At 37.7% G+C, this 19,166-nt stretch overlaps 1 protein-coding gene across 2 annotated transcripts in view; it reads left to right on the top strand.

The window, feature by feature from the left end:
• Positions 1-19,166, top strand: part of SHOC2 (SHOC2, leucine rich repeat scaffold protein) — a 65,008-nt gene that overhangs the window by 26,055 nt on the left and 19,787 nt on the right. For both annotated transcript variants that reach the window (XM_017735183.1, XM_008634410.2), the window contains exon 3: positions 11,341-11,478. In XM_017735183.1, coding sequence (XP_017590672.1) covers positions 11,341-11,478 — 138 coding nt within the window. The remainder of the gene's footprint in view (positions 1-11,340; positions 11,479-19,166) is intronic.

Below are 19,166 nucleotides of genomic sequence, written 5' to 3' on the forward strand. Positions count from 1 at the left end.
TTTAGCTGGTTGAGCTCTTATATAACTGTCAGTATTGTACCTGGTTCTGTTTGTGGCTCAGTTATTAGGTATAATCTAGCAAGGAGCAATCTTCTGAGGTTCAACTGGGGATAGTGCTGCATAAATTTAAGGTAATACTAGTAGTGTGTGAAGAAAATCTTCTGTGAGGTGTTGCATTCTAATGTTTGGAGTCGTGCTTTAGAAACTTTTCCTAGGTGTGTTTTACACTGCAGACATTGCTGTTGCTGGACCCCTCTTTGTTTCTTTTGTTTGTTGAATGTGGTTTACATAAAGTATGTAATATCTGTGTTTGTTCACAGTAGTCTTGAAAGAGATCATGTGTAACTGCTTCATGGGAAAATTAGTAGGTACTTGTGTCATGAACATGTGACGTGTTTCTTTCTTCTTTATTTTTTTTATTGTCTTGATAAGTGTACAGGCACTGTTCTCAGTTCTCTACCAAACCCTAGCTTGAGAACATTAACTACTTCTGCCTCTGTACCCAGCAGTTAGTCTTCCCTGTATTTGTATTGTGATAATACTCATGTTCCTTGTTATGGGTCAGCACTTCTTTGTGGAAGGCCTTTCAGAAGCACAAATGCAAGACAACTGTCACTCTTACGAAGAATTTCAAAGGGAAATTGTGATGTTCAACAGCATCCTCTTTTATTCAAAGTAAATTTCTCAGACTAGGTTGCCTGAAATTGAATTGGCTGAAAAACAAAATTAATTGGTGTTTAAGTAACACAAATAATTTAAACTGCCAAAACACATAGAACAAGCATTTGAAAATGTTTTTCATCAGAGTAAAACCAGATAAGATAGTTTAACTTCTGCGACTGATTTCTAGTCACTTACTTTCACGTTACTTTTTTTGATGAAATACTCGAGTTGAAAACACAGCTGAAAAATGAAACTACTGGGAACTGTATTTCTGACTTTCCAGTGGAATTTCTGTTTCTCTACATTTCACATGCATGTTAAAAAAAACCCTTCCCTTTTAAGTCTCGATTCTTTTAATCCCTTTCATGTTTTATAGTACAGTATCTAAATACTATAAACTAGCAAGCACTTACATTATCACCTTGTAAATAACACAGAAATTTTTGTTGCTGCAGAGCATGAAGTAAAATGAAGCCATTATCTTTTTACAAAGCAATATCATGCAGAGCATTTCAAATTCTTTTTAAAAATGCCCCATTGTTCTAAGGCCTAAGGCTCACAATGGCATGCTAGTGTGCTTGTTCATATTTTTAAAAATTCAAAGCTTATGTAACCCGCTGACTTGTCCAGAGAGGAAGAGTCTTGCAGCAGTTAACTATGATGTGCTCATGTTGCTGATCTGGTGCGCACTGTGCAAAGAATCCGAGGTTTTCTTTACTTTGTCCTTTGGAGGGAGATGTGCTACAAAAGGTTGGCCTGGACAAAAAGAAAATTAAAGATCCAGACTTCAGTTTGAAAAATGTTGCTATTGTTCCCTCAAGGAGGGATAGCATTAAAGTCTTACCCTTTTGCTACAGACTTGTGATGGCTTTCACTGTTACTAAACAAAAAATTGCAGTTTTGTATAAGAATAAACGGCTTTCCAACTTTAGGATCTTGATGCTTTAAAATAAAGGGTCACCTGATTTGTAAGCAATCATCCCATTTAATTACTTTTCTAGGAATCTTTAGTCTCCAGCCTTATAAAATAAAGTTTATTTTCCTTCTACTCTCATTGAAATAAATTGAATGTAGGGACTTTTAAGTGCTCTGATAATTGAGACCTTTTTTTCTAACACCCACTATGTTTTTGAGTAGTTGGTTTTTGTGCCAGTAATGTTCCATTGTCTTAGATGCAACACTTTCCCTCTGTTGCCTACATTTGTTCTCAGGTGGTCCTGGAAACTACCTTATGACTCACCTGTTTAAGGTAATGACTGACGTGTTTAAGGTGTTTGTTGTCTTGAGGAAAACCTGGAAGAGGTGAATCTGCCAGCTCTGAGCTGCTAGGAAACAAGCTAAAGTTTGGGTCCGTTTTGGACTTTCAACTGTCTTTAGTAGTTAAATAACACAAAGTTGGTGACTACACTTGAGGAAAAGTTGCTTTGCATTTAAAACAGACATTTTAGTGAGAAAGAGGAAGTGTTATTATCTATAGTTAGTAAACAGACATGTGTGTTTCTGGTCTTTTTTTTCCCCCCAGAATTAAGCACCTCTCATTCCATTGCATCAGTTGTTTTATTATAGGTAAGCTGTATTGTAGGTAGGTACATACTAAATAATTTCTGCTAGTCATTTATCAGACTTCTCTTAACACTTTCCTGACAACATCTATATTGCTTCTACATTTTTAATGCAATTTGAAATTACTTCAGTTGACTGCGTAATAAGCTGAGGTCTTGGTATGCATTGTTGTATTTTCAAATATAATCATATTTGTTTGACTAAGGCATAAAAATACTCAAATACTTTGTTTTGGTTTGGTTTTTTTCATGCTTAGCCAAAAGCTCTGCAGGTGAAATAGTGGGAGTTTTCATGAAATGGACGTGCTGATGTATAACAGCTTCATGATACTGAAAGTGGCAGTATCCACTCCCCTCTTGGCAGCTTCCCAGCTGCTGCTTTTGTTGTCTATTACTTTAGGTGGTTGAAATCAGTGTAGTCTCAGATCAGCCTGGAACTGGTGTGGGAGGAGGAGTGGGAGAGCATGAACTGGAACAGGGAGAGCGGGACCGTGCTTGGCCCACACTGAGTTGTGGGATCTGCTGGGCTCACTGCAGCTCACTGTGAAGCCTCTCAGTGGGATTGCTCTTGTTGTATATAAGCCTGTCAAGTGCACTGCAAGTGCTGTGAGGAAGGGTGGATTACTGTCTGCAGACAGCCATTGAAAATTCATCAGATTATGTTTTCAGAATATTTTTCTCCGTTTCCCCACTGCCCTCCATGTCTTGTACCACAAAACCTGGTGTAGCTCATTGGAGTCCTGTCCACTAGCTCAGCCACACCTTCCTGAAACAATGTAATGTTGTAATGTTTTTACATATAGTGGTGAGAATCCACTGACGGAAGTTTCTTGATGGCAAAGCTGCTCTGTGTCGTTCTTTGTGAGCCCAGACTTTCTTACAAATTGCATCCTACCCAACAGTGGTAATAAATCGTTTCAGAGTGCATCTTGCCCAGTATCCTGGTTCTGACTCTAGCCCTAGGCAAACATGTGCATAGAAACAGAGTAAGTTTATATATGAGGCTTAACCTGACTCCTTGCCCACATCCAGCTATTTTCGTATCAGGGATTTCCTGAGGCTGGTGCAGCTTGTTTCTTCAGTAATTCTCAGTACAGTCCTCTTCCAAAGGCTTGGCTGTTTTTTTCCTTTAAACTCCTGTAAAAGCCTTTCATCTTTAGCAAGGTCCACAAGTTTGCTTTGAATGTTGTTCCTGACCATAAAGGTCGCTGTTACGCAGATGTTGAAAATATATATATATATATATATATATATATATGCTCATATATACACACACACATGCACACACCAAGTGCAAGGCAGCACTTACCTGTTCACCTGGCTTTTCAATTTCTGGTGGCATCCATGAAATAAAAACTTAACAAAAAGGTTTCCATGTGAAAACTTTGCCAAAAGACAGTCTGGAGGGATGATTGTGGGGACAAGTTCTCAAGGTGGACACCAGCTTCATCTCCTTATCTGGTAAATTGTCTATTCCACTGAGATCAAAAAGTTGAAGATTAGAATGGAAGAATGTGAATGCTTTGGTGAGTCAGGCATTCAGCATGAGAAGGATGAAAACCAGAGGAATTGTTTTGGGATGAGGCCAAGCAACTGTTTCAGTTTTCAGGCTGTTACTTAAGCAAGCCTTTTGCATTTCTTGTATTTGGAGTTTTATTGCATTCCTCCATGTTGTGTTGAAGGAATTGTTTTGCACAATCAAGTTGATAATATTTTCTTTGTAAAGACAAGGTTGCATCTTATACTGGTTTTGAATATTTTTGTCGTGTTAGCACACACAACTCAAATAGAAATAATACTGTCAACGTGGTTGAAATTACATTTACATAGTTTCTGCAAGTTTCTTGAGACTCCAAATATTGTGTTTTCTGTCTGTGAATGCAACTGTTTTTCTGGGGAGAATCTGGTCAGAGCTGTTCTGCAAGGGAAATATTTTTAGAATGTAATTCTGGGAATCTGCCTACACCAGACCAGGAATGTCTTTGAGACTCTCTTCTGTTCTTCTCTTCCCCCATCTACCCAATATTTAGATCATTTGTGGTTTCTTCACTGCTACGAAACTCTTTTTCATAACACTTGCACCTGTTTTGTTTTCAGCTGTATAGACAGTGGACCAGATGTGTGCAGCCATGTTAGTTCAGGTCTACTGACTCCGTGCTGAATGTGGTGCCTCCTTATTAAACGACTTGTTAGTTACAAAGCTTTTCAGTGATGCTCTGAATTTCATTTCCCTTTTTTTTTTAAGTAGAACTGACAGTACAGAGAAATATTTATTTACATTATTTGTATCTAAGAACACCTTCCTCTGTTTCATCAATTTGAAGGAAAAAAAGTTGTGTTTCTGGGCTTAATTGGTGTGGTAATGTCTGCAAACAGTGGTTGAGAATATTTTTATACATTTGTATTTTAATGTGATAAAAGCATGAAGTTTTGAACAGGAGTGGAATAAGTATAGGCACTGATGCATGTATGTTGCTCTCTAGAAGTCAGAGGTAACTGCTTATTTGAGCCAGTTCTGGTGGTTTTCTTGAGCTGCAGGAAAAGTGTAGAACTCCTTTTGACCAGCTTCAGCTTTAGTATCTGGGTTCTGATTCCTGTGAAAGCTGTTGTGGGGATGCAGTTTTGTCTTGTCAGCTACTCAAATTCCTCCTGATTACATTTTCTTCAGACTGGCTTTAGGATAATGATAAAGTAGTCCTGCCTTTTTCATCTACTCGCAGAGCTTACTAGGATGATGCCCCAAGTGTAATTCCAGTAAATACCGACAGCTTGTTAGAAGTCCCGTGTTTTTTTTTTAATCAATGCTGCAATTATTTTAACTGTTTGAATACTTTTAAAAGTACTGAACAGAGGGAAAAAATGGCTTCCCTCAGGCTGCCCTTGCTAATGTAGCCTGGGAGATGGTGGGCCTTTCTTATTAGAGAGCTTGTTCCACACTCAGAATGGACAGGATCTAGGTGTTACCCCAGGTTCAGCATCACCAGGACCCCTGGTCCTTCCCTGCAGAGCTGTTTCTCACCTCCTGGTGCAAGGTTGTACCTTTTTACAGGGTTATTCCCTGTTAGGTGCAAGGCTTTGCCTTTGTCTTGGCACTCAAATGAGGTTCTACTGTCCACCTCAAATCTTGCCTTGAGCCCTTGCTAAGACTTTTTTCTACATTTCTCGTATTTGAGATGTTGTTTGAACATGTTTTTAATTTTATTTATATTTGTTGCTTTCAATTATAAGCAATAAATAAAAAGTGTTTGCTGTTGTGTCTTGTTGGAGCTTGTTTTAGAGCAGATTTTGGGTCTTATTTTTCAGCTGAGTGTAACTTCTATGCTTTTGAGTGGTTCCCACAACTAGATCCTGGTGTGCATTCTGCAAATTGTGAATAATATTACTGTGCTTATTTCTTACTTATATGAGTATTTTAGCTTTTGTAGATAAGTCACTCGTTACCATATTAAAATTGCATTTTCTCCTCAGTAACTCTTCCGTGTAAGTTACAGTTGTGCAGTAATAATTCAGAGTAGCTCTGACTGCTTACCCGTTCTTTTGGCAGTTGGTAATGCAGCGCAAAGAGCTCAGACTGTCTGTCACAGTGATGTACTCGGATCTCATAGAGAGGCAAAAGATTCCAAAACTGTAAAATTGTTTAAAATTTTTTTTTCTAAAATCAGGACACTTGTCCGAAAGAGTTTTTATAGACTTAAAACTCTTTTTCCTTTTTTTTTTTTTCCTTTCCCAGCAGAGAACCAAGTGAAAGATGAATAACTACGAAAGTTATGGGAGCTGTTTCTAACTTGTTCCCAGCATTGCTGATTTTGGATAATTAATACTTACAAATTAGCTTATGGCCAATGTTCTGACACATCAGCCTGAAGTCCCACTAATATTTGCATTCTCCTCTTCCTTCTACTTTCAATAAGAGTCTTGATCCTCTTGCTGTGTCATCTGGCCTAGCATTTATCATGTTGTGAAGGATTTCATAATTTCCAATCTGCTTAAGCATGGGCAGGCACATTGTTAATCCAGTGGAAAACAGGCTACATTACAAATTGTGTTTGCCATCCAAGAGGGGTGCCCACTGACTGAATTAGTGATTGGAGACTCTGAAGCCTCTTTGCTATTGACCTATATACTCTCTCCAACTGTTAATTTGTGTGTATTCCAGTATTTTTTGATGAAGATGTATTTTACATTTAAAATGGCCAAAAAGAGCTTCCAGAGTTTTGTAAGTCAGAGCATATTACCTGGCCTTCCTGTCATAACAGGCTTTCAAAGTTGGCCATGAAATAGGACTATAATTCTGTCTCATTATGCTGAAAATATTAGTCATTTCATTGTGCTGGGTTTTTTTTAAGCAGGTATATTTAGCTTTGTCATGCTATAACATTTATTCTTTGTGTGTATGAGAACAACAGTGAGGTGATTCCTCACCCCACCTTTTTTAAGGATTGTTGAGGTGAATACTTAGATGTATTTTAAAAAAATTTTTTAAATGGAAGGTGGTTGGAGTCTTCACAAAGTAACTTCTCTGAAAAATGCATGTGAATTGTGTGATTTTTTTAGAGCCTTTTAAAATACAAATGTTTAAAAACTACCCGCTAGGGTGTAACTGACTGTTTTGTGAAGGTTATTTATAGAGAAGCTGTTTTATGTTTTTCAAATGGGCATTGCTCCTACTTTAAAATCTTTTATTGTCAAGCCAGCTAGTACATGCAATTCCTGTCTGCTTTCTTGGCAGACTTTGAGCTTTAATTGCCTTTTTTTCCTTTGCAATCACAGTGCAATATAGTAAAAAACAAACAAAAAAAGGCAAAAAACCTCTCCCCCCCCAAAAACATCTAACTCCAAACCCCTAACACCTTACCAGTTTACTTTTTAATTGTTGTGAGGGTGCTTATCCCTTCAAAACAGTTGCAAGTAGTCCATAGAGAATCCTTTATTCACTGCTGTGAGCTTAGAACTTGTCTGGTTTGGACATTACTTGTGGCAAAAAGAGTTAGTTCATTTTGCCTGTGTTTAGTATTTCCCTAAAGTAGTGCTTGCCTTATTGTAGTGATTTTGGGTGTTTGAACAGTATTTTAGTGAAGTGATGTTGGAGTTGTCCACATGATGAAAAGGAATGGGTTTTTCTTCAGGAAACTGCTTTCTGGTTAAGGTTGATTTTGATCTGCAGCACATTTCTAGCTGACTTCTTTCTGTTAAATCAAGATAAAAATGTGTTTCAGCAAATTTTATGTAGTACACCAAAAAATTGCAAATGTGGATTCTGTTACTATGAATAAGATCATGAGCTCCTTACTCATTAGACATGTTTCTTTTTGTACCTGAACAAATCTTTCCTTTAGGAAAACTTTCTTTTTGATTTTGACATATCCTTCTTACCCTGGCAAAGCAAAAATGCCAGATTTCAGTTGTATCTTGGTGAAACTTATTTTTCTTTTCTTTTTTTCTTTTTTTTTTTAAAAGCATTTTCTCAGTACAACTGCTGCTGTTCAGACAATAAGAAGGACACTTCCACTCACTGAAACATCAGCTCCTGGGAAGAGCATTATGCAGATGGCCTCCAGTTTGGCCTCTTTGTAGTTACAGATCATTATTTGTTGTGTTCACTGTTTATGCCATGTGTTTGTGCTGGTGTAACTCCTGACAGAGCTGCTGTTGTGAGCAGTGCTGTGCACAGTGTGGCCATTCATGGGTAGTTTAGTGCAGTCACTCAGCAGGGTAAGGAGCTACCCTTGGTGTGTGGCTGCTGCTTGGGTGGCCGCGCTCGCCGTGTCCAGAGCCCTTCTCATCCCACGGCCTGGGATGTGTTCAGTAGTACTGGACACATTAACTACACTGTTGCTGGTACTCAGACCTCAGAACAGAGAGCTTCTCACCCAGGAAAATAGAGCTTAAAGAAAAGACAGGGCAGGTGGTGCTGGTGGGCCACAGGACATGACCAGCATTAGTTTGTAAGGGACTGGACCCTTTTATTTCATTATTCCTCTATTTTCCTACACTTGTCCTTCTGAGCTACCTTGATTCCTCTCTTTCCCCTTCCCTAAAGATTCCATAGCAACTCTTACCATCCCTAGTTGCTCTTCCTTTTACCTCATCGTAGGTGTTCAAGCCCCACATGCAGTAACAGCCTTCAGTCTGTGAGGTGCTCTGAAGAGCCTTTCAATTTATGCACTGTGTCTGGTCTCACACATACTTGAACACCCCATATTTTAGTTCTCATGCCACAGCTGGTCCTCTGTATGCCTTTGCATGTGAAGATGTAAAAAACCATTTAGCTCAGTTGATTAGAGCATGGTGCTCATGACACCAAGGACGTGGATTCGGTCACCCTGTGGGCCATTCGCTTAAGAGCTGAACTATATCCTTGTGTGTCCTTTCCCCCTCAGAATATTCTGTGATTATCTCTGATTAATTACCTGTTGTTTCTGAGTTAACCTCTTTATATATGTGCTGTTAGGGTTATGAAATGATTCTGAGACTTTCTTTCATTTCGATCTCAAATGAAGTGTTTAAGTTAGTAGACTGGGTTCATGCTCTTCACTTCTGTGATCTGAGTCTCTGTCACATCACCCAAATGTTTTTCACCTTGTTAAGCATACTGGGTGTAAGATTTTTTTGCCATAAGTCATGGACAGCAACAGGAGAAATGTACCTTAAGTGATTTTTGTTGACTTGCGTGCTCTCTGTTGTGTCTCAGCAATTCAAGTTAAAGTATTGAAAAAATTTCAGTGCCAACAGCATTTCGTCTCCCTCTCCTACCTTAGAGGGAGCAATAAACCCATTTTGGTGAAATACTGTCAAACCATAAGTATCCTTACGTTCAAGAACAAGATTCCTTACTGAGCAATGTGAATTAAAAGCTGAATATTTTGATGTCTCTTGAATTCTTTTCCTTAAATCACTATGCTTCATGATAGGGCTTTAACTTTTGTTTGATTTCTGCTCTAAAGTCTAAAATTTGTTGGGCAGTCCTCAATCTATTTTAACATTCAATATTTTTATTAAATGCTTACCAGTGTTGCTTTTTAAAATAATGCCTGCATCTTTAATATAGCAATATTAAGTATGGCTATCCAAATTAAACTAAAGTGTTAGGTTGCCCTTAATTTTCTAGAGAGACATAGGCATCGCTTTTCATTATTTTTCCTCCTCAGAATTAGGTAGTAAGATGTTTGTTTCAAACATGTAGCTTGCTGTTGTCAAAGATATCAGCAGGTGCAAAAATGAAGTGCAGCACATGTTGCTGCAAAACGCCCAAGTATTTCTTCTACTTCAGCAGATGTAGAGTGGGAAGAGTCAAGGAAATGAGAACTCAGTGCAATGAAATGGAATTTATGCCATATTTCAAATTTGACATCATTGGTTAAGGTCTGAAGTGAAAACAAATGAAAACAGCAATCATGAAGTGAAAACTACTGCCCTGAAGTGTGTGAGGCTTCTTGAGTAACCTTAGTAAAATTTTGTGAGGCTCTTTTTTTGTTTGTTTAAAGGGAGATGTTTAAGTCTTCCTCAAGCTTTTCTTCCTCCAATTGCATTCTACACTTTGCCCACTTGTTTCCATGAATAATAAAAAGATGCCATTGCCACAGACCATTAACTCTTGCTCAGTTTTTTCTTACATTTGTTTTCTGCTGCATGTTAATGGCATTGAAATGTGTGGCTTATGCAGTGCTGGATACAGCACATTTGATGTTGCCTCTGGTTGTCTGGAATACACTCGACGTAAGAGAAGGGCCGCACAGTGGTGGAGTAGCTGCTTCAGCACCAGCTTTACATTTCCATCTGCCTAGCTTCTAGAAAAACATTCCCTTTTGGTTTAATTAGTGTGGGAAATAAGATATGTTAACATACAAGTTATATGTGAACAATCTAAGAAAAACAGAATAATGAAGCTTTGAGGTTGACTTTTTTCTTGGCCTTTCACAATTGTTCTGTGATACATAGTGAGTATTGTGGCTACATGATGCCTGAACTCAGTACAGAGTCTGAATTCATAGTATTTTATGGTTTATTAAATCACCAATTGTGATTATCTGCTGACCTAACGAGTAGACACTCTACACGTCAGAACTTGCCCAAGATAATCCTGCAGGCCTGTGAGAAAATCCTTGTGTCAAAGATACAGTGCTGAAGCTTAAAATAGATATTTGCTCCTCAAAAGGAATTTGCTACTCTTCCAAATTTGTTACCCACTGAGTCATGCTCTAATATACAAATGCAGTGACCTCATCTTTACTGGAGAGAGTGGAAGGTGTTAAATCATATGCATTAGTTTCACCCCCATCAGATACAAGAAATGTGAATACATACACCTGTATTCATGCACACAGTTGGTTTTTTCTTTTCCTCAAACCCAACAATCTTTTGCTCAGAACACAGTGTGTTTGACATAAAAATAGGTGAAACTACTGTTCACAGAGTTGTGCCTAGCTGTGCTTTTAAATTAGTTTATAAATGTCAGAAATGAAGAAGTTCCATGTAAAGTGACTCTAAACTCCAAGCAAATCCAAACTTTTTTAGTGCTTAACAGATAAGCCTTTTATTTCAAACTTTTAATTGCTATAAGTCTGCTTGCATACACTTTACTTATCGTAAGTTGTCTTTTTTGTGATGACTAAAAAAGTTTAAAAATAGCACTCAGGACTTTGGATTATCTAGGTTGTCAGCCAGATAATTTCGCTGTCTCTTAACTGTTGATTTTGTGCCTGGAAATAATTCATGATATAGAAACAGATCTTAATTTCTCAAAATTTAATACAATTCATTTACTTAGTGATGTTTTAAACTTCTGGTCAGCCTGAAACAAATGTAAGATAAAAGTTTTGTACTGGTCTTCCATAGCTTGAACAGTCAGAAGAAAATCAATCAATAAATAACATTTCTGTGGAGAATCTATTAAAGCTTTATCTGAGCTTTTCAAAACTGTTGATCAGGTTTTAGATCTGACTGAGGAAATTATGATCCTGTAATACCTTATTTTATATGTATAACTTTATGGTAGCAGTAGCTTTTTTTCAGCTTATCCCAAAATCCATCTGATTCTATTAATCTCTGTGTGGAGGTCATTGTCGAGAGCTGTACATTAAAGACCTTTATGTTTGGTTTTCCTGTGTGCTTGTAGGTGAGTTGTGTAACCTCATAACGCTGGATGTAGCGCACAATCAGCTTGAGCATCTTCCAGAAGAGATTGGAAGCTGCACGCAGATCACCAACCTTGACTTGCAGCACAATGAGCTCCTGGACCTGCCAGAAACCATAGGTATGTTAAGAGGCTGGAGAAGAGAAAATAAATCACTATTTCAAAATGTTCAGTAAGTGGAACAAATCTAAGGAGTATCTGTCAGTGGCTGTAGAATGACTGGTGTTCAGCTCAAGGCAGCTTCATGCTTGAGATTAAAAGCAAGGTGTGCTTGTTACCTTAAATGTTACTTTAAATAATTTAAGAATGAGAGTTACAGTGAAAAAAATCCAAGTCCATTGCTTCTAAATCTTAAGGTGTTCTGTGTTTATAAGCAAATGTGTACTGTTTGTTTGTTCATTCTGTAATGAAACTGACCATATAAAGAAATGAAAGGCTAAAAAACTTGTAGTTGAAGTGTAGTACTTTGGCAGATAGTTTTAACTAACATCTTTGACTAAAGAAAAATGGAACTAATGTAATATATGTTCTAAATTAATTATGTATATGTTATGTTCTTTGGTGCAACATCTAAAAAATTTCCCAAGTCCACATGCTTTTATGCAATAGAATACAGAGTTTGCAACTTACATTGGAAATAATGGGCTAATATAAACACAGTCCTGGTTGGTTTCAGAATCTCGTATGGGATGAAGTAACAAAATTTTTCCTATCTCATTAAATCAGTTTTAAACAGATGGCAGAAAAAGATGGCTGCTGTAATTTAAAAAGACTGAAAACAAGGCCATCTTGTTTTTAAGCTCTGTTTGTCACCAGAACATACTCAGAATAATGAATGTTGTAAGTTTAATGGTATTCATTGTTGACCATTTTATTAATGTACTGTAATGCATTGTAACGTGAGGAACCATTTAGTGACACTCCAGCTTTTCTTCTAGCAATAAACTGTTGAATGTGGAGTTACTGTGGCTTTTGGTTGAGGAAGTTTGACCTGAGTGGAGTTTACATTGATGATGTATCCACTGGAACTAAACTTCCTTCCTGGACCGATGATATTTTTAAACTCTGGAGATCCCATTCCATCTGGAGTTTGCATCTAACTTACACCATTCATAAGTACAGCCTTTATTTTTGTAGCTATTTTGTAAATCTTACTGAATGTTGTTTTACATAACACTTATGTGTAGTGTATGTGTCACATTTAGGGAGTGAGTTCTCTGGATAAACTGTTAATTATGGGAAAAATTCTCTAAGCAAGTGTGAGATTTCCATATTCAAGGCTTATAGACTAATGCTGTTAATTCTTGTGCAGAGTAGTAGTATGATTTACAAAGTTGCTTAGTGCCTGGTAGTCACTGAACTTCTCAAAGGACCAGAAGAATCTCACTTGTAATATGCTGCATGACTGTACTTACAGGGAAAGGTCTTTGAGTAGGAGAGGCACAAATTTATTAGGCAGTTAAGTCACATGTGATAGATAGGAAATTGCTCACTCTGCAGTCAGGATAGTTTGGACTCACCTATTTCTTCTGAAAAGTTTCTGTAAGCTCAGGTGGTTTCTTTTGAGTCAGGTTTATACCTGGCTGGACTGGATTTCTCTCTGTTTACTTTGTTTTGGTTTTCCCTTGCATTGTCTTTATAGGGTTTAGGAGTTACTCGCTCTTAAATGTAGGTAGCTGTCTCTTTATGTGGTTATCTGAGCCGAATATCAATGTCTTAGAGCTCAAGAAACCACCAAAGACAGCTGAATAATAGTAAGAGAGAGCAGTGAGCTGTCATGTCGTTAACCTTACTCTAGTTCAGTTTTTGCTCCACTGGAAAATATCTTTTGTAAACAGTAAGTTAAAAAAAAAAAGTATTTAAATAAGAGCTTAAAATCAGCAATCCATGTTTGCGCCTCGTGTAGTTTGCAAACAGAATTTAATAGTGAAGAGAAAAACTTTAGGTTCCATCTTAAATGATAATGATCAGCCTACATTTATGCATGTTGCAGAAAAGGCAGCCGTAGCCAGTTCAGCAACATTGGCTTTATTTCTTAGTCATCACAGTTTTGGTTGAACATATTAAAGCAAGTTGTGGCATGATTTTTAGATTACAGCTTGCTTTGTGGTTGGGATTGTTCAGCAAGAAACTTTGAGTACTGAGAAAAACCCGGCAAGTCAATGGCGCGTGGCCGCCTGCGTGCGCGCTGGGGGCGGCCCTTCGGCCTCTCTGTCTCTCGCTGCAGTTTCTGCCTCTTCCCTGCTCCTGGCTATCTGCTGGTGTTTGCCACAACTAGCCTTCCTTGCAACATTTACACGCTTCCAGATGTCAGGACGCTCACTGTATGAGTGCTGTTAATGGTTCTCAGTTCGGTCAAACTCTGTGGGTTACAGAGCAGGGACAAAACAGACCAAGCACATTTGCTCGTTATAAATATTTGATGTTCTGTGAGCCTATGAGCCTCCTGTTATGGACCAGACTTTCCATTACTGCTGGGTCTGTCCCCTCCTCCCCCACTGTGGGCCTCGGTTTTTCTTTAGAAGGATGTTTTTGTCACGCTGCTTTGAAAACCAAACAGCCCCCTTCCTTTTCTATTTCTCCCTCCCCTCAGAAAGGACCCCTTCCCTTCTCTCCATCAAAAAAACCCTCTTAAAGTAACTGCTGGACTATCTCAACAAGTTTTGGTTTTACCAAAGAAAGATTTCTAAATCTGCCAATTTTTAAAAAAAGCTTCTTTGGTAACTAACAGCATGTACTGAAATGTTGTGGAGCTGTGGGGAAGGGACATGAGGGTGACATGCAGGGGAGTGGCAGGGAAGGGATTATGCATCAGCGGTGATTACAGAGGTAGCAGAGCCAATATACCCACTCTGTAAAAATACCAAGTTCTTCCCTCAACTAATGCTGTATAAGCATGCTTTTGTGCAGTAACAAATGTCAATTTTAGATATTAGTTGTCAGGAAGTGACCTAATGCCTTGTGTTGTAGATATTGGCTTAATACATTCATATCTGTATTTCTGTTGATTGAAAATTATAGAGTACTTTTTATATTAGATAACTTCCTGTAAGAAAAATGAGCTTTGTGGAATGTCTTAGCACATTCCAAGAGTCTCAAGCCCAGAATCAAAATCATAGTGGGATCGTAGCTGCTTAGTATTTTCATTGCAGATTGCACCCCTCTACCATGTTGGGGTGTTTTTTTTTTTCTTTTGGGGGGGTGGAATTCTTAGCTACTTTTATTTACACTGTGTCTTATCTCTGTATACTTAGCTGGCACACTAATATATCCAAAAGTTATATAGAAGAAGGTGAAGACCATAACATTTATATTAAAATTATTAATTGAACTGTTGAGACTGAAAACAAATTTTGGGTGGAGTAAATTGTTTCTTAGGATTACAAGATATCTTAGATAATTTGTCCTGCAATTACCACATTGTGAGTGTTCCCTCTTTGAACTTTTAATTTTAGCATTCAGTACAAATGTGTTCACAATTTCTTATGTAAAAGCATAGAAAAACTTATTTGAGAAAGAAATAGAAGCAGAGTTACAGCTTTTAAAAAAATCAGATTCATCTGCTTTGTAATTTTCTAGTTTTGTGTTCTTAGGTGTGCAGTTTGATTTTAGTCAAATGTGCCATATTTACAGACATCTAAGGCAACAGAAATTTTAATAAGAAAAAGAATAGTCAGTTGTAAATGTTCCAAAATTATACTTTGAAAGCACAAAAAATTCTTCCAGTGGACACACTTTCCAGTGTCTGATACAGCACTGTTCCTAAGAGATGGTTAGGAAAATGGGAGGCATGTTTACAGCTCTTCATTACACTCCTGCCCTTTGCTGTGGCACTATAGCTCAGAAGCTGAAATCACAGCTTTCATGAAATTAAATATTATTTATTTATTGGTTTTGCTGGTTGAAAGTGTGCTCCAAACCAGGCTTCTACCCTTACCCCGGTGTACGTCTGAGAACACTGTTGTGCTCTTAAAGCCTACAGTTGATAAAACATGAAGTGCTGACCAGAACCAGACGTGTGGAATTGGTATGGCTCAGGTTATGCAAAATTGTGGTTGAGAGCTTTAAGTGCCTAGAAATAAAGATATTTCTGAAGAAATGTGAAACTAACTTAAAATGATATTTTAAATTTGGCTGGCTTAGCAAAAGCAGAAGTCTTGTTCTGAAATGTCTGAGCACCTGCAGCTCTCTTAGTGATCGGGGGCAACGTTCAGACGCGACTGATGGGTTTGATGTTATTCATTACTCACCCTTCTGATGGAGCAAAGTGTAGAGGCTTCTGCTCCAGCTTTCACAGCAATATTCATACTCTCATCATTTAAGCATGACCTTGTGCTTTGGTCAGTGAGCATTCTGTGCTTGGTAGCATCAAGCATAGGCTCACTTATGGGAGATCTGGTCAACATTTGGTGCTTTGTCTAAGGTTTTTTTCCTTGGACTATTCTGTTAATGAAACTTCTTTAATTGGATTCTGCTACTGTTGGGCAATTGCAATAAGCTCAGCCTTTTCTTTATCTGATTGAAAGCAGTGGCTCCCACTCTTACATTCTAAATTTGTGTTATTATAAGCCTTGTGTAGTTCTCGTGGTGGTCTCATAAAGGCAAAGAAACTTCTGGTTTTTGTTGGCTTCAATTCTAGACTTAGTAAATGTAAAGCAGTAAAATTGACAGGCAAGTGTCAAGTGGGAAGTGACTTGCTCATTTTGTCCTCCAAGTTTGGAAGGGCAGGGATGAGGCTGTGAGGTGTTGCCTCACACTAGTGAAAACCAGACAGTACTGCATGTGATGGGCAGGAGACATTTTGGTCTCAGTGTTTGCATGGTAGATGTAGATGCTAAAAGCTCATGGGGTGACATGCCAGTTATGCAGAAGGAAAACAGAACAGTTGCTTCTACATTTGGGAAGTCACTGTTAAAATCTTCCCTCACTCTTCAGGAAGTTTCAGGGTGTCCTTTCCCCTTTCCTTAGGTTCTTCTCCCAGTATCTGCTGTTGGGCATCATTTAACTGCAGGGAAGATACAAAGTGGAACCCAGACCAGAACTGGTCTGCATAAAATAATTCTCACATTTCTTAATTAGCTAAAATTATAAAGGTATATTCATGTGTTACACATTTTATATGTTTGCTTTGTATAGTAGGGCAGACTTAAAAAATTAAATGCATCTTTCACTTAGGAAAGGGTAATGTTTTTATTGCATTGCCAGTGAGGTATAAACTGCTCATACAATGTGATTTACATTTATATAAGTCTTTCATTTCACAGAAGGGCTTTAAATAGTAATTTGAAAAGGGAAAAAAAGACTACCAATGAAAAATTAAATTAAATAAATTTCAGTTGCTTTGTCTTACTGTATGCAGTGTGAATTGAGTAAAATGCAATGCTTTCATTGATAGATCAAAATAAGGTCCAGCTGTTGTTTGTCTCTGTTGCAATGTGAAATATTTTTGTATTTTTTGTATCATTTTTAGCTAATTATAATTTCGGTTTTATGTTTTAATTAATACATTTCCAATGCAAACCCAATATAGTTAAATACATACGTACTGCTTCCATTCAAGGTTAGGATAGCTTCTAGTGGCTAATTAATTCTGAGTTCATTGATTCAGCGTATTTATGAAAATATTTTTTATTTTGTATTTTGGTTGGATATTCATCCTGGTAAGACTAGAGTGGGGACAGTTATTTTAGTGAGTGTATGTACCATCACTCAGTAATTAGATGCGGAGACCAGTGCGTACGGATGTATTATAACTGCAGCTCAGCATTTTCAGAATGATTAGTATACTGCAGAAAGAAAAAGGCTATAATATTTTCTTTATGTGAGAAGCAGGCACAAGCAAAGAGTGATTCAAAGGAACACATCAGAATTGAGACGAGCAGGTCTGAGAGTTACATGCATTTTGATGAACGCCTATTAAATGAATTTTAAGTTGAATTTTCATTGCTTAGACAGTTTCAGAAAAATGTGTCACTAAGAGTTTGTGCTCTCTAGCCTTATGCAGGTGTTGGGTGTGGTACATGATGGGTACCTGAGCTTCTGTCACTCAGGTTTTGCAAGTATCTTGTGTGCATCTTTCACACATACACAGTCAGCAATGTTACAGTCTGGAATCAGAGCTGGAAAATAACTGACTGCCGATATGGTCACAATTTAGCCTTTTAATAGTGAAATAATGAGGGAGAACCTGTCTTTGGATGATACCGTTAGACTGAAAGTAGAGATAACTCTTTGCTCTGTTCAGATGGCATTTAAACTCCTAGGGGTTATAGAGACTAATTTTAAAGTCATGTTAAATAGTTTTCTGATAGGTAACATCTTTATGAGAATTCCTAGACTTTGCAGGAGGAGGATAATGCACTTTGGTTTGAGCAGGGCAAAAAATGATGGACCCTGCTGACTTTGGTAATTTGTGAATTTGATTCTGCTTCCTACACTGGCCTGCCTGGTATATCAGAAGGTTTTGGTGGCGGAAAAGAAAAATTAAAATACACTAAAAGTCACTTTACTGTTAAACCAGTAAAATTAAGTCAAACTTTGTATTGTGTTTAACTATACTTTTGTATTTCCAACAGAATAATTACATTTCATGCTTTGGCTTTGGTAGTTAGTAGCAATAATCTGGAGGGGTTCTCATCTCTTCTGCAGTTCTGCTAAGAGTGGTTGCCCTCCCACCCCCATCACCTTTCTGTGCCCATTCCCTATTTTTCTCAGGCATCAACTGTTAGCCAGACCATATTATACATTAGGGATGTAGGGGTTGTAGAAAGGATTTGATCTCTCTCAGATGGCAACCGGTGACACAAGTTTAAATTCATACAAACCTACAGGCTTTGGTTTAGGAAGGAGTTGTCCCCAGACCAGAAGAATAATGACTCTGGAATTTTGTTCTAGTTTCCTCTTTTGAGGTGTCTTTTTGGACCAGTCACTTTGTGCTGTTGCTCTCTGCTTGTGGAGTGCAACTGAAGGTTAAAACACTTTATCTGAAGCCTTTCATTTTACTCTACAGCTATCAGGGGAACCGGTTTGCTTTCTGATAAGAGATTAGATTAAACATGCCAACAGCTCCTTTCACCTAAAAATCTGTTAAACAGTTAAAAAGTTGTCACAGAGCATGGCTGACATCTGGAAAACTAGTATATAGTAAGTACCAAGTGTGGTACACGCATCTTCTGACTCAGGGCTATTTTAAGACCAGGAGGCACTGTTGAAATATCTGAATGCAGTGTTTAATCTCTATCCACAACTGCCCATCTCTAGCATGTCTACTATCTCCCATACAATTTGAAATTTATTTCATATTGTCATCTTTGTTATTCTCACTGCAAGATTAATACCATGTAGCGTATTAAATTTAATTCATGTATGGTTTTTTAAAGTGACATCAAGTTTAATTTAAAAAAAATTAATTTTGGCTGTACCTCTTGCTTTCAATTTGTAAAAAATGATACCTGGTATCTTTTGTATGCAAAGCAGCAATTTTTCTTTGCTAGGAGAAGATCCCTCAGTGAATTAAGCACGTGGCACTCTATGAAGTAACATGTGGCCATGTAAAACATGTTCTTTAGTAGGTAACTGCTCATTGTGTGCCAAGTTGAGTCAAATCAAAATCTAAGAATATTTGTACAAGTTAGACCATCTGAAATACTTAATAGTGCCATGTTGTTTGTAGCAAGTTCCTGCAATTTTTTATTGTATGCTGAAGTTTATGTATATTTTTGATTATGGTCTTACGGGGTTTTGATGTGCACAGCTCTTTATAAGTCCAGTTTGTGTTTTTAATGTTATCAGCAAGAGTTTTCTCTAGT

The sequence above is a fragment of the Corvus brachyrhynchos genome, unplaced genomic scaffold (assembly GCF_000691975.1).
Source record: "Corvus brachyrhynchos isolate BGI_N302 unplaced genomic scaffold, ASM69197v1 scaffold705, whole genome shotgun sequence".
NCBI classification, from domain to species: domain Eukaryota; kingdom Metazoa; phylum Chordata; class Aves; order Passeriformes; family Corvidae; genus Corvus; species Corvus brachyrhynchos.